The sequence below is a fragment of the Sesamum indicum genome, linkage group LG3, assembly GCF_000512975.1.
Source record: "Sesamum indicum cultivar Zhongzhi No. 13 linkage group LG3, S_indicum_v1.0, whole genome shotgun sequence".
NCBI classification, from domain to species: Eukaryota; Viridiplantae; Streptophyta; class Magnoliopsida; order Lamiales; family Pedaliaceae; genus Sesamum; species Sesamum indicum.
In genome coordinates this window covers 838,420-854,908 of record NC_026147.1, presented here as the reverse complement: position 1 = coordinate 854,908, position 16,489 = coordinate 838,420, and the positions used below count along the sequence as shown (strand labels likewise).

The 16,489-nt window shown below is 35.2% G+C and overlaps 1 protein-coding gene across 1 annotated transcript; it reads right to left on the bottom strand.

Moving 5' to 3' along the window:
* On the bottom strand, nt 5,640-13,407 carry LOC105156899 (sucrose nonfermenting 4-like protein). The gene is made up of 13 exons (XM_011073156.2): nt 12,838-13,407; nt 12,572-12,656; nt 10,567-10,758; nt 9,908-10,042; nt 9,755-9,814; nt 9,463-9,552; nt 8,266-8,400; nt 7,585-7,729; nt 7,262-7,435; nt 6,692-6,755; nt 6,531-6,600; nt 6,172-6,286; nt 5,640-6,048 (listed from the first exon to the last, which is right to left on the bottom strand). The coding sequence occupies exons 1-13, from the start codon at nt 12,948-12,950 to the stop codon at nt 5,954-5,956; spliced, it is 1,473 nt and encodes a 490-aa protein (XP_011071458.1). The 5' UTR covers nt 12,951-13,407; the 3' UTR covers nt 5,640-5,953.

Below are 16,489 nucleotides of genomic sequence, written 5' to 3'. Positions count from 1 at the left end.
TCAATCCCAGACTCAGCCTTCATGTATTTAAATAGGCATGTTCCAGTAACACGTTTCTTTTAGTATGTATTGCACTTTACTAGTTGTAGCTTAGGTGGACGCTGATGTCTACAGGTAGTTAGATTAGTTACAGATATTTTTCTTCCTTCTCTGTATATAAATGGTTGTTCCCCTTTTTTGTTCAACATATACGAATGAGAGCTTCCTCATTGAAACTCCAATAATGGCTTCTTTGATTTCTATGATACAGAAGAATATTTTTTGCCTTTTTCAACATGGTATCAGAGCCTTCTTTTGAAGCTCTCTGTATACAAATACATCCTATATACTCTATCTCATAAGCGAGCTACGACAGAAATTATTGGTACTACAGGAACTGGTGGCGCAGCCTCGACTGGAAATGTTGGTGGTATGGCTGCGAATGAACAGGCGCAACTGGATATGGATTTCCTACAGTTACAAAGAGGAGAACACTCAGGTATGATTATTGTTACCGTACGTATGGATGGTACGAATTACATGACCTAGAGTAGATCTGTGAGGTTAGCGCTTCGTGCTAGAACGAAGCTGTGTTTCATTGAGGGCAACTATGATAAACCTAGTAAGGAAGATAAGAACTACGACACATGGATCAAAATTGATAGTATGGTCAGGCATGGATTTTGATTATGATATCTAAGGACATCGTAGGTGCGTTCTTATGTACAAAAACATCTAGCGAGCTTTGGCTAGATTTAGAAAAATGGTATGGTCAGTGTAATGGCTCTCTGTTATACAAGTTACGGCAGGAAATTGCATCAGTTTCTCAAGGAACACAATCTGTTGTGACCTATTTTACACGTTTGAAAATGTTGTAGGATGAGTTGGCTGGTTTGATGCCTACTCATAGATGCACGTGTGGTTTGTGTACGGCGGATATGGAAAGTTAAATGCAGAAGCCAACACGTTGAACCAACTAATGCAATTTTTAATGGGATTGAAAGATGCATATGATCACTTTCGTGATCAAATATTGGTTATGGAACCCTTGCCTTCAGTTAACAAAGCCTACTCTATGGTGCTTCGAGTTGAATGACAATGGCAAGTGCATTCAGAGATAAATGAGATCACAAAAGGGATGGCTATGAATATCAAGTGGTCTGGCAAAGGAGGCAATGTTATGGCGAATAAAGTGAACTCTAGGCGAAATGCAATTGACAAGAAGTCTCAGTTCTGTCATCATTGCAATATACCTGGGCATACTAAAGAATCATGCTTCAAAATACATGGTGTTCCCAACTGGTATAAGGTGTCGGTGGATCAATGGAAGAAGGAAAGCATGAATTTTCACGCCAATGCTGTTTTCCAAAACAGAAACAGAGTTGTTGAAGAAAATGCTGATACTAGTTCACCTACCTTTCTGAAGTTGTGTGGCAAGAACTGCTGAAACTTATGAAAGGAAAGGTGTCACAAGATCCACTTCAAGCACATTTCGCACATGATGATTTTGCCGGTATTGGTTGCGCCCTTGATAATTCTAAAACTAATGGTCTTGATTGATTGTTGACACAGGGGCCACGAATCATATGAGTGCAAAGTTAAGTATTCTAACTAAACGCTTCTCTCCTTCACAGTTGACACACGTTTTCTTACCTGATGACACATCTCAACCTGTTCATCTTCTAGGAACTGCTTTACTACATAATAAAATTACTCTAACCAATATGCTATACGTGCCAAGATTATTACAACCTACTATCAGTCTCGAAACTCTGTCAGCCTTCTCACATTGTTTTCACTTTTTTGTCTTCTCATTGTTTGATACAGGACCTGAAGAGTAACAAAACTATTAGAGTGGGGAGACAACTAGGCAGTCTTTATGTCATAGATCGTTCTTCATTTGATTCCAGTTTTATTCAGCACTACTCTGTTCATAAGTCTACTAGGCATCTCTGTAATTTGAGTATTTCTGAGACATCTAGTTTGTGGCATAAGCGTTTGGGCCATTCTTCCTTTGCCGTTTTAAAACATATTGTTCCTCTACATACATCTGTACCTCCTGATCATTGTGATATATGTCCTTTATGTAAACAACAACGCTCACCTTTTCATTCTTGTGGCATACAAAGTAGTACTTGCTTTGAACTCATCCATCTAGATGTGTGGGGGCTATATCGCTTACAATCTCTTACACATTGCTCGTATTTTTCGACCACGTAGACAAATTTAGCCGCGGTACCTGGACTTTTCTCTTACATATAAATCTCAAATCCACCACACACTTGCACAATTCTTCAAAACTGTCTTAACTCAGTATGGTGTGTCTTTAAGAAGGTCCGAACAGATAACGACACCGAATTTCTAAACTCTTCTTTTATTTCACCACCTTAGGAATTCTACATCAAAAACAACACCTTATAGCACTCAACAAAACGGGGTAGCTGAGAGAAAGCACAAGCATTTACTTGACATTGCTAGAGCCTTTTTTTTTTGGCAAAAACCACCTAGAGGTGGGGGGAGCTTTTCGAGATCCCCAATCCTTCTATATTAAGACATACAAAATAATTATAGCGGGGAGAGCTACCTCCCTATAATTTCTAGTAAAGCCATAAACAAGGAGTACTACTCTCTTACAAATAGAGCAACAATAAACAAAGAGTACTACTCCCTTACAACAAAAGACTCGAACAGGTGTCGTGGAAAAATTATGGCGAGTCAAAAAGATTTTTGTTATTCCACCACGTCGTGGATCGCACAGCACCTGCAAATAAATCTGTACAAAAAGGGCCAAGCCAGAGTGTGTGTAATGTTCCAAAAGGATAAATGATGAACATAAGTATTAAGATCATGTTTGTATGGCTGGCAGCCTTTGAACCTGTGAAAGGGGTTCATAAGACCTGCAAAAGATATAGCAACAAACAACTATATAAAGGAGATCAGCAGAAGTGACAAAACCAAAAGGTAACTAGAGAAATATTGGTCCCAACGTCAACCATATAGATGAGTAACCTCCAAGGAACCCATATAGGTACAATCACGAAAACAGCACAGAAAAGCTCAGATAAGACAACGAGTATCAGCAAAGAACAATCAGTAATGAAGTACCCCTAATTTCCAGAAAATATTTTAACTGAAATGAAAGGTACTATTACTTCTGATTCTAATAGCAGGCAAGGAGCAGGCGTCAAGTCTAATAAAACCTTTAGGAATACCAGTGATATTATCAGGGGATAAAATGGTAAGATGTTGGCTGAAACAGGCTTGGTTAGCAAAATAGTCGGCCACTTGACTACCCTCTCTAAAAATGTGTGATATCTTGAACTCAATTTGGGATAGAAGCTCTCTAATTTGTTGCAGCAAGTTTTGAAGGTACCATGGCCCTTAGGGGAAGAGGAAATAAGGTTGATGGTGATGTTGGCATCTGTTTCCACCCAAATTTTTCTAATGTTGTTATCAATGCACAATTTAACACCTCTATATATAGCATTAAGTTCTGCTGCTGTGTTGGTCATGAGGCCAAGATGTTCTTGGAATGCAAAGACAGTCCGACCTAGATGATTTCTGATGATGCCTCCTGCTTCTATAATGCCTGGATTTCCTTTTGAGGCCCCATCTGTGTTCAATTTGAGCCATCCCCTATCCGGCTTAATCCACTTAATAATAGAGATTCTGGATGATATCTTTTGAGGGGGAAGTGAAATTCTAAAAAGAGAGACAACATATCTGTCCCCTTTCCAGTGTATAGCTCTCATGAGGTTGGTTTTACCAAGAAGATGAAGATAATTGAGGATTTGAGAGATAATACGATTAGCTTTGTGCTAGAGCCTTATTAATAGGAGAATTCTTGCCTAGAAAATTTTGGGGAGAGTGCATCCTTACAGCTACATATATTATAAATAGATTGCCGTCTCCCTTACTTCAGTGGAAGCCCCCATTAGAACTTTTACACCACAAAGTGCCCACTTTAGATCACATCAAAGTCTTTGGATGTCTGCTATGCTAAAAATGTTTTACCTCATAAAGATAAATTTGATCATCATGTTGTCAAATGCGTTTTCCTTGGGTATTCCCAGTCACACAAAGCTTATCGCTTATATAATCTCATCATTCATTCTCTGGTTATATCTCGTGATGTTCAATTCCATGAAAGTATTTTTCCTTACTAATGTAATCCTCCCTCAAATAATCCTATTCCCTTACCCGTTCCTACATCATATGTTCCTACTTCTCCTATTGTTCCATCATCTACTCATGCTAATGATGAGCCAGCCACCCTTATTTCTAATGGTTCTGAGTCACCATCTTCTAATTCCCTTCCTGATCTTCCCTATACATAACATATTCCTCCAAGTAAATCTCAACGATCCATTGCCAAACAGTATGGTTTAAGGATTATGTTTGTAATCATACTGATGTTTCTCTTGTGCCTTACCCTCCTAGTTTATTTAGCTCTGCACACAGATCATTCATGGCTAATGTTGCAGCAAACCAGGAGTCTCAGTTATTTTTTCAAGCTCATCAAGATGAAAATTGGAGGAAAGCAATGCTAAGGAGATTGCTCCCTTGAACGAAACCATACTTGGGAGTTAACATCTTTACCTCTTGGGAAACGGGCCATTGGATCCCGATGGGTTTACAAATTGAAGCTCCTCCCTGATGGTAACATCGATAAATATAAGGCGCGCCTTGTGGCTAAGGGGTACACACAGATTGAGGGGGTTGATTACCTCGCGATCCTCTTTCGAAGGTGAATATTGAAGCATGGGAACAACTGTTTGTGAGCTCCTATGGATCAGTTACCTTCTTGCCGAGTTTCAGATTTCCATCTATTTGTCCATCCCTTTATGGTGTGATAATAAAGCCACTATTCACATCACATAAAATTCAGTTTTCCATGAATGGACTAAACATCTTAACATTGACTGTCACTTGGTCCGCTATCAGTTTAAGCGAGGCTTCATCACTCCGTTTCATATCTGTGGGAAGCAACAACCAATAGACTTGTTCGCTAAGTCTCTTACTCCACCAGTTTTCTCCTTCCTCTTGTCCAAGGTGGGCTTACATTGTTGCGCTAAGTCTCTTACACCACCAGTTTTCTCCTTCCTCTTGTCCAAGGTGGGCTTACATTGTTGCACTCAAACTTGAGGGGGGCCTGTAGCAAATTGCAGCTTCCATCATTATCTTCTTGCTCGAGATTCAATCCCAGACTTCAGCCTTCATGTGTTTAAATAGTGTACAAGTAACACGTTTCTTTTAGTATGTATTGCACTTTACCAGTTGTGGTGGACGCAGACGTGTAAAGGTAGTTAAGAGTAGATAGAGATATTTTTCTTCCTTCTCTGTATATAAAATGGTTGTTCCCCTTTTCTGTTTAACAAATGAAATTTCAAAACCTCTTTGGAAGAAAGTGCAATTTTTCATTTTCAAAGAGAGTCTAAGAAAAATAATAAAACTTCCAAAGTGCATTGATGGTGAGTTTTCAGGACACACAGGGTCTTCTATATATATGGGCCATAAGGCAACCATCCGAGAACCAAAAGGCCCACTACAGCTGAATAAAGTTATGTAAACTCAATATCTTTCCTATAAAATTCCAATACTCCATTTTAATTCAATTTATGCCAAAAGCACCACCACGTTAACAGGGTGACCAAGACTGATTTCAGAAACAGAGCAATGCCAAGAATTATACATAATTTAAGGGGGAAAAAAGAAGAAAAAGAAAAATCGAATCATACAATCACCATCCCTATTTTTCTTATTTTTTCTCTCTACTTTGCATAGCAGAAGCAGAGAACTTTTTGGAGCTAGGAGAGACAAACTAGGAAATGACAACTTAAGGGAAGACCAGCAGGTTCAGGCAAACCCCAAACTTCCACTTACATTCCTCATCTTTCAGCCTATTAACTTAAAACCAGGCCATGAATGAGATAAAAATCCAAATGTATATTCACGGGGTCAGTTGCTTTTTGGTTTAACCGCTCATGAGAAACCGGAAAACATCGCCCAAAGAAATGATCCCCTCTACGTGCTTGCTTCCAGCTTCAACAACAATAAGACGTCTCACCCCTGAAACAAATTAGGAACCACATCACAAGGAGCCAAGTAGAGAGGAATTCTTTCGGAAAGAAAAATTATATTGCAATTAACATGATGAGCATCTAGAAAGAAGAGATGAGGAAAAAAGCTTACCTGGTTGGGATAATCTCTCCAAGACCTTATGGAGAGGATCAGAACGCAAACACATAAAACATCTTTGGTTATTGGACCCATACATGGAAAAGGGGTCGTCTCTGTACTGCAATGCCTGTGGTTTTACAAATGGACAAAGTAAATAAGAAAATTACTGAAGAGTATACCAATAGTAAGTGAAGGAAATAACAAGTTGCTTCATCAACATATAATGCACGCTTTATCAAGATCTACATTTCACCTAGTTAGTGTCTTTCCTATCCTCACAAGAAAAAATCTATCAATGTCACAGGAAAATCTGAAATAAGTATTTATAACAGGGAGTTTACGAAAATGCAAGACGAATTAAAGGTGCTTACCTGATGAATAGTTGTTTCTTCCAGATTAATGTGTGTATAAATTCTGTCCTTTGCCAAACTGGTTATATCACTGACCAAAAACTGACAACTTATCGATACCACTCCAAATGTCGGACAAGATAAATCACATACCAAGCAAGAACAAAGTAAATCTTACCAACCTTCGAGAATATACATCCAATAAAGAGTCATTATCATCAACGATAGGGATAGAACTAACTTGTGCTGCAAAGAAGTGAGACATGTCAAATAAGGAGTGATGCAGCTAGCTAGGAGATGAATGTGGTTACCAAAATTATGTAATATGAATGAAACGACGAATAGTATATGGGCATACTTCATGAAATGTTTATTCATACATATCCTTCAGCGTAACCATTGGAGTTCCAGAAGTACCATGTTTAGAGCAACCAAATAAATGGAATAAGCAACCATATAAATGCAGGAAAATGAATCTATAATGTTAACTTCTGAAAGTGTAGAAAATTCAAGTCTTTCCATATATTCAACATACTTTTGCCTGCAACCACAACTAGAACAAGTTATATCTATTCAAAAGTTTCTTTAGATTTAAAGTGTTTATGCTTATTATTAGGTCAAAATAATTTCAAATGGAGTGAGTCGCTACAGAGTGTTGGTAGTGTGCTTGCAGCTAGAGAAACAGCTAGAAGAACGCAAGAGAAATGAGATCACTCAAGGTGTAGCCCAGTTTTTAGACTATAGCTGGATACCTTGAATCAATAAATTCAATGCTGCACTAAGTGAAGCACTGGGTCTCAACATCGCCAATGGCCGTCGATTCGGGTCTCCAATTTTCGGAACCCAAGTGCCCAAAGGGATTGCACCAATTGGAAACTGAAGTACTGGTAATGAGCTTGGTGAATGCTTAAAAAACCGGCAAATACCTGTGAAGCAACTAATCATGTTAATCATGAGCACATTATGAGTACTTCTTCTATTCCTCACTCTTAGTACTCCACAGAGATATACACTATTTTCTGACAACAATATACACACACAAACTCACATACATAAGATGATACATTTTACTCACATTTTAGTATTCCAGAAAGTGAAGCAAGATGTAACAGATGTGGGTTTGAGGCATCTGCTGAAGGAGAATGAATAATGGGAACTGTGGCTACACCATTTTGCAAAATCTTCAAAGCAACTTCCTTCAAACTGTCATCAGGCCCAGCCTGAAAATCGTCATCAAGTTAACATAGAAGAGTATCTGAAATGCTAATTCTAACGTATAAAAGAAGAATACTGCTCGCTACTGGACCATATAACACTTCCGCAAAACTATCTGAACATATTTGGGTAATCAGGCCATTCTGGAATATGTTTAATAAATAGTCATGAGACCAAAAGTAAGGATATTTATGAGAAAAGGAATACGTATTCCAGAATAAAGTCATTCTCCACCAACTGAAGAGTTCTAATTTAACAAGTTAAAACTTGATAAGATTATGCAAATGCCCAGTTAATCATGGCAATACAAGAGACAAGCAGAAATGCAGATACACTTTTCTAGCAGGGAGGAAAGCTTGATTCATGACAAGGGCACAAATAGTATGTATTCTATTTATTCTTCAGTCGCTATTAGTGTAAAAGACAGGACTACAGTACCAATTGTCCATTCTATCCATATCTGTGCACTAGATATTTAAATGACTAATTGCAGGTGCACAGTTTATATGCTGATATTCAGCACATTGATCTGACGACTTACTTGTACAAGCTGTCTGGAAACAACACCTCCTTGACCATTAATTTGACTATTCATATATGACTTTGCTTCTTTCCAAGCAGCTATAGTATGTGTCTCCAGCTCTTCCTCGGTCAAATTGGACCCATGACTGCCAAGCTGCCAAGCATTGAGGACATCCAGGAAACACATTATAAGACTTTGCAGATATGAGATAACAAAAACCTAGAGATATGCCCTAACATAAAGATAAGTCAACCATCTTGGAAAATATTTATTATTTGGTACGCAGCATCATTTACACTTGTACAAATAAATTGAACTTACCACCCCAAATGATGCATACAAGCACAAACTCAAAAGACAGGAATTCAAGTAAAAACAACATAAGGTCATCAAATAAACACCAAATCGTTGGCAATTCAAGTGCTTTCATTTCCAAAAAACTCCCCCATTTTAACATTAAAGAGAATAAGTATTTCTCAAACTTATCACTGCTTTCAATAAAAATTCAGTAGAGTTCTTATCAATTCGAACAACTAGCAAACTCCAATAATTTTCATGTAATAATAATGTCATCCAGATAAAATTGCAGCACTTTTGGATCAGAGCCATGTTGCACAAGATTAGATGAATTTTTTTTACTAAATCATGTACATGGAGATAGTCATAAAAACTGATAAATTATTTGAATATACAAAGCCATTTGATTGACAATTTCCTCGTCCATTCCATCTCATTATGAACATATGATAAGTAAAATAAAGTGTGATATAATGTGGATGTGCACTACAATTGATGGATCACAACTACCAAATTAAGAGTTTCAGATGTATACTAAATGTATAACATAATAACTTTTAGTACCACCTTTATCACTGCAGTAACAAATCTATTCTCCCTTCTTGCTTTGACCAGCCAAGAGTTCAAAAAAAGCTTATGATCTAAATATCCTACTAAATAAATAAAGTTTCAAAATACCATGTCAATGAGGGAAGTTAATCATTCTGATAAAACCACATGAATTCTAATTCAAGGTCACATCAACTAAATAAATTAGCAAAGATTTAAGTAGTACTCAAGTCACAGATTACTTGATCACATCTGATTGCACAAAAAAGGGAACAAAGAGAACAAGTGCCTGAGGGAAAATTGGAAATGGAGCTGAATCAAGATAAATTTTATTCTTAGAAAATAATGATAGAAGCCTCAATGGCCTACCTCCCTCATAATCAAAATAAAATCCAGTGCACTGAGAACTCCAACAAATTTTCCCTTTGAGAAGTCCCATAAGGGTGCAACAGAGATTCCCTGAAAAGAACTTGGTTGTTCAGAACATTAGTAAATTTACCAAAAAGAAAGTACATGAACAAAAGCATCAGAACAAATCATCTTGCAAGGAGTGTGTTATTTAATCCTGATTCTTGAAGGCATAAAAAAAATTAATCATATCTTATTCTTCCAGAAAAGATGTTAACAAGTGGACTCTACATTCAATAATTAATGAAGGTACCTGCTCATGCAGAATATGAAATGCTTGCTTCACAGGCAGTTCAACATCCAAAGCAATAACCTGCAAATTAATCCAAGCAAAATCAAATAAACTGAACTTGGACAGATATCAATGTGAAGAGATAACATTAGAACAGATGAGGATCTTCCCGACCTTCCCAGATTCAGGGAGCAACTCATAAGCCATGTGTGTCGACATGAATACAGCAATACGATGCCTGGAAATCTCTAAATCTGCCTCCGATATCGTAGGAAAGGGTTCAGGGGATGTACCATCTAACAATCGAACCTGTTACCAAGATAAATTCACCAACAAGGTAGACTATCTATTAATATGATTAATCATGTAAGCACCAACACAAATTAATTTTTGACAACATGGGAACACAGTTATACAAAATTTGATGCTAAACCATAATATCTGCAAATTCAGAAACTATAAGTTTCTTTTAATCTAAATAGTCAATGTTAACTGCTTTCAATTGTCCAAGCAGGAAAATGAAATATTCTCATTAATGCTTGATATGCTTCCATACCTCTGATGTGTCATGGCAATTGTCGCCATTAACAGCAATTAAGTTGAAGGCTTATTAGCTAAACAAGCTACTTGAATTAGCAAGGAGGAAAGAATAAAAGCCAAACCTGTTATTCTAAGCTTTACGCTAAACATCCTCAATCAGAAGAAATGAAAAAACGACTACCTACTTGAGTAGAAGAAAAGATAAAAAGTTTTTTGGTTGAACCAGGCTATTAAAAATGCTGGTTGAGAACATAAATGATAAGAAAGTCAAGATAAGCTCAGCAATATCCTACCACACGCTGAAAGGCCTCGTTGTCTACATCCATGCTGGAACCAGGACCAGAGGGAGGCATTTGTGGGCTTAACATTGGAGTAAGGTAATCAGATTCCCTGGTTAAAAGGATAGTGTTCACTGTTCCAATGTTACTACTGATAAAAGGCCGGTGTTCATCATATCTCCATTCACCATCAACCACAAATTTGTACTGCAAATAAAGAGGGGCATTTAAAAATGATACAGAATTCAATAAGGTAGTTTTCCAGGAAAACCCACAGAAATATCTTCAATCAAAATTAAAATCTTTAGGAAAGCTAGTATATTGCAGATAAACAGATACATGACCCCACCCTCTGGGATTTGTAGTTTGGAATTTAACATCTGAGGTCCCCCAGAATGCGCTGTTTCTAGAATTATTTCTCATCCAGCCAAGTTACATATCATTTTTTAACCAGGCATAGCCATCAGTTAGAAGTCAAACGAACGTGCTTTCTTTAGCTAAGTTCATATCTAGGCAAGTCATGACACAGTAAATCAGAACATGTTATCTTTATAAGTTTAAGTATTAGAATGTAAATTAGCTACTAAGGCATTTTGGAAAAATATATAATATGGAACTTTCACTAGGGGAAATCAAACTTCACTTCTACCAAAAGGAGCCAAAGGAAAAAATAGAACTAGAATGATGCACAAAACTCATTCCCATGGGACACCTGCATGATTTGACTCTTCTCATTGTTAGCTAGCTCAATCAACATATAATTGTTAGCATATGGTTACCAGTTAAGAACTGAATTTATTGTGATTGATATTAACTTGTCAACATTTGGCCCCTCCTATCGTCAAACACAATCTTACCAAATCTTTTAGAACTCAACAATATACCATCAAACCAAGGTATATAGTTTGTTAGTTTTCAGCAACCATTAATGGCTATATAGATGCCTGCACTATAAGCTAATTTCTTCAATCAATAACCTTCCTACCAGTAGCAGCAAAGTTTTCAAACATCTCTTCAAGAAAGGACAATTCATTGGCATCTATATTTACTTAAGAATATCTATTCTCCAATTTATCTGTACTATTTATTAAAGATATGACTCCTAGAGTAACTAACTTGGGCGAAAATGTTTATTGACAAAAGTAAACTTAAACATATTTATTCACGAGAGATTCATTTCTTTGATCAATTAACTCTCCCAATAATTTTCTATTCATGCATATTTAATATTATTTTATTTTGTCAATTTTGATCCAATTGTTTATTTCATCTTTAATTTTTTATTTAATTAGACAAAAAGTATAACAAAACTCTAAGTTACGCATACATATTGAGTGTTGTTCGACCATTAATATAAATTCATTCTTGATTTTATTATGAAAAGATATATTGTGCTTAATATACATTCTTTTTTCACAACTTAGTTTCGCAGCGCCATTAATTCAAACAATGTTTTTGCCAAGTGTCATGCAAAAACCACGTTGATATTATAATGGTTAACCAGCATCCAAGATCATATCTAGAACATTTTTTTTCATTCTCTCGGGTAACAAAAACCATTATTTCTAACTGTATCCACAAGTCAGAAACCAATAACTAAGATACGTTAAAGGTTAGTGACTTTCCAGCTGATTCACACTTTGTCAACATCAGAATATAAGGTCAAAAATGGGCAACTATAATATGGCAAGATTAACGGAGAAAGAGACAAAACTATGTCTTATCCTAGCTAAGGATCAGTTCTAACATCCTGCACGATCACGTGATCGAGTAATTTATGACGCACATACACCAAACCCGCACGACATGGCATACCAAACGCACGTCATATAACGTGGCAGATACGGCATCCTTCAGGACCAAATTAACTGCTAGTCAATTGCCATCTAAAATTACGGTTATTTCCTTGCAAAAACAGATTGTGGTCGAGCTAGTAAATCTACATTCTTTTTCAATATCACAAACAAACACAAGCAATTCCTTGAGAAACAGTAGTAGGCTTCAAGGAACAAATACAGACCTGGTGATAACCGGGCGGCAGGCTACAGATCGTCTGAAACACTGTAGGGCAACCCTCAACCGGGGTCATTGGCCACTGTGTCCACCTTTTGCAAGTATCACAAACAATCATACAAGTAACTTAGTGAAAATACGCATCAAATCACAATAAAACACACACACACACACACATATATATATTATATATATCCCATGACAAGAGAAGAGAAAATATCTGAATGCATGAGGTTAGTAAATAAGCTTCAAATGCTACTGATTAGTTCTCACCCTGTAAACGAGCCACTGATGTACACACTTCTCCCACCATAAGGCCACACAAACCTCGTCGGAATCAACACCAGCCCACTTTCGCGCAAATAATCCATACCAAGAGGATACATTCACATTCACTACTTAATAATTCTCAATTTCCCAGAAGAACACTTGAGCAGAAAAAAACCTAGCATTTGCGTAATTACAACCAGCAAAAATCAAGCAATAGCTGCAACAACTCAGTAACCCATTCAGCCAAGCACCTCAAATTCAATGAAAGTTAGCAAACTACTACTTCCAAGAACACAACTTGGTGGAAAGAACCAACTTCTTCTTCAATGTACAAAGCCCTAATAACACGGATAAATCTCACAACCAAAACTAAAACACAGAACAATTGAAACCCTGAAGAAGGAGAAAACAGGTACCAAATGCAGAGCAGAGAGAATCAAAATGGAAAAACTTGTGATAAATCGAGAGAATTGAGGGGTTTCCAGAACAGAAATCAATGGGAATATTTGTACAGAGAAAATCTTTTGGCCCTAACCCTAAATATTCCCGTTTTGCGCATTACTCCATTTGTTGTTCACCAAAAATGAGAAAGAATTCTTATTTATATATATGAGAAACTAATGCGATGGGAGGGAAGTAGAAATTGTTTTAGGTGGGCCCCACATCAGAGATTCCCTTTCACTTGCCATCTCAGCATTCTCTTCACTCCTATTATTATTTTATCTAATATATATATATATATATATATTGACTAAATATCATTTAAATTTTTGTTTAGAATTACTTTGATGCTTCAAATTCATTTTTTGATTTTATCATTCTTAAAATTTAATTTTTATTTCAAATTAGTCCCTCAAACCATTTTCCCACAAAAAAGGCCGAAAAACAGATTGTTTTGAAGGGTAAAATGGTCAATTTAAATTTTATTTTCTCATTTTAGTCGCTTAAATTTGTAAAAAGTTCAAATTAGTTGTTTCTTAGTGTCCACATATTGTAATTATCATCACATAATAAAAAATTTTATGTTCTTCACTCAACACGTTAATTTATTGAACTTTTGTAAAATAGCTTTGACGTTTTCTTATTTGTTGGCACTAGCATGAACCGTGCGCTATTGAAAATTTATAAATTTAATAATCTTTTTATAAATTCTAAATTACATAATGGTATATATGTCGTATTTTAATGACAGTCGTGATATATACAATATTACAAACTTATTTATACAAAACTGCTTTGTATCATGAGTGATTGTCTCGATGATTATATTATGCTGGTCAAAATTAGCTTAATTGCGGTCAAATAAGTATCGTATAAATAAATTTGAAATATTGTATATAGCAAGATTGTCATTAAAATAGGACATATATACCATTATGAATTTAGAATTTACAAAAAGATTTTTGAATTTATAAATTTTCGTGCATAGCACGGGTTTTCATGCCAGTGCCAATGAATAAGAAAACATTCTAACTATGTCACAAAAATCTAATAAATTAACGCATTGAGTAAAGAACACGAAAAATTTTATTATGTGATGATAATTTCAACATGTGGACACTAAGAAATGACTAATTTGATTTTTTTACAAACTTAAGGGACTGAAGTGAGAAAATAAAACTTAAATTGACCATTTTACCCTCCAAAAAATATATTTTTTTGACCATTTTTTACCGAAAAATGGTTTGAGGGCCAAGTTGAAACAAAAATGAAACTTTAAGGATGTTAAAATAAAAAAATGAACTCGAGGGATTAAAGTGATTCTAAATAAAAATTTAAGGGACTAAATATAATATTTACCCTTTTCTTTTGACAAATTTAGTTCTGTATTGATAATTTTGGTCTCCTTCACACTGGAGTACGTCTCATTTTTTTGACATTTAATTATACGTCACTAGCACTAAAATTGTTAATGCATGACGAAATTTACCAAAAACACGACTAAATATGAGATGTTCAGAACTAAATTCATTAAAAATGATTAAATATGAAAATTGAGTAGGTTACATAATAAAAAAAATGGTCCCGGCCTATAGTTACATGACCAAACATATAATTTTGCCTTTTTATATATATCAATTTGAATGCGAATTTTGGTTAGTTCACTGAATTGTACATTTATCTAAATTAATTAAATAAAAAATAATATTCTCTACATAGTTTTTTAAAATATATAAAAAAAATACATTACTAACTAACTAATTTACCCAACAAAAATCTTGAAAGCCTTACGGATAGAGATATACAATTATATATGTTTCTATTTTATTATAGATGAATTATATTAACATATCTTAAGGTTAGGTGCAAATATATAAATATATTTATGTTGGTGGCGCGCGAATGGAGGTGGTGGTGGGCGGCCAAAGGCCAAGCTCAGGTTGGAGGCTACACAGTCGACGGTCGCTCAGGCGAAGAGTCGACTTGCAGTTGTTTTCTCATTGATAGGTATTTTTTTATTTTGTATTTTCTTTCTTTTTGTTTGAAAACTAAAAAGAAAAAGAAAAATGCCTAAGAATCCTAGAAAATTGGTAAGAGAAAGAAGAAAAGAAAAATGTTGGATGATGGAGAAAAATGAAAACTTTAATTGGGTGCGAAAGCGAATTAATCAAAATTTGGCTCTGATGTCTATTGATGTATGACTGTGATAAAAATTTAAGATTTTTAAAAAAAGAAACATTTGTTTAATAATCGAAAGGTGTTGAACTACGAGTTTAGCTTATGTGTTTCTTAGGTTTACAATAAAGACTCCTAATAGAGATAAACTAGTGAATAAAAAAAAATATAAATAATAATAGTATTATTACCAATATTTTATTATGTATTTATAGATTTAATGAGATCTAAATTATAATGGATGGAATATTGAAAAGGATAAATTGAAAAATGCCAAATTCCTATACTATTCTTCCATAAAATATTTACTTAGTGTATTATACTCTTATTTGCTTGACAGATATATAGAAAAATTTCAAAAATTACGAGACCATGTATAAAATAAATGTCATTGTGATTCTCAACAAAATGAAATATAAAATTATTTGCAAAATAATAACTTACAAAGGTTATTATAATATCACATTACGTACTATAATTTATTTTGTATTAGAAAATCAACATCAATTCGTCCCTAACGCTGACAAAAAACTTAATATATTTAACATCATGTACTTTTCCAAACTTTAGTAGTCTCTCCTTTTCTTCTTCACAAGTTCTTGTCTCACAGCACTTTACAAAAATTTTAGTGTAACATACTGTTTACCCTGCTTAACGAAGTTGACACTAATTGAAAGACCATCAACGCCTAGTGGTGGAGTTGGAACAACCTAAAATAAAGTTCGAGACAAGTAAACTAAAATTACTAAGTATATACAGTGACACATGAAAAATTGGGTTAATTCCAAAACTAGTCCCGCAACTTATGGCGAATAGCCTTTTAATTCTTTAACTTTAGCACTGTCAAATAGTCCCCTAACTTTTGAAAAAGTCATCATTTTGGTCCACTAGCCATGAGCGCTAAATATATTTTTCAAACCACAGAAATTTTACGTATAATACACCAAATCTCAAAAGAGAGGAGTGTAATTATTCCTAAAATATAGGAATTAATGAAATGTTCTAATGTTCTGATTAGATACAGCTGCGACTAGTGTAG

Excerpts from the sequence above, each read along its gene's own strand:
- LOC105156899 (XM_011073156.2), bottom strand. The coding sequence starts at position 12,950 with ATGTATCCTCTTGGTATGGATTATTTGCGCGAAAGTGGGCTGGTGTTG. Across the intron at positions 7,436-7,584 it reads ACTTTCTGGAATACTAAAAT|GTATTTGCCGGTTTTTTAAG; the intron begins GTGAGTAAAATG and ends GTTGCTTCACAG. Across the intron at positions 6,601-6,691 it reads TTGGATGTATATTCTCGAAG|TGATATAACCAGTTTGGCAA; the intron begins GTTGGTAAGATT and ends GTTTTTGGTCAG.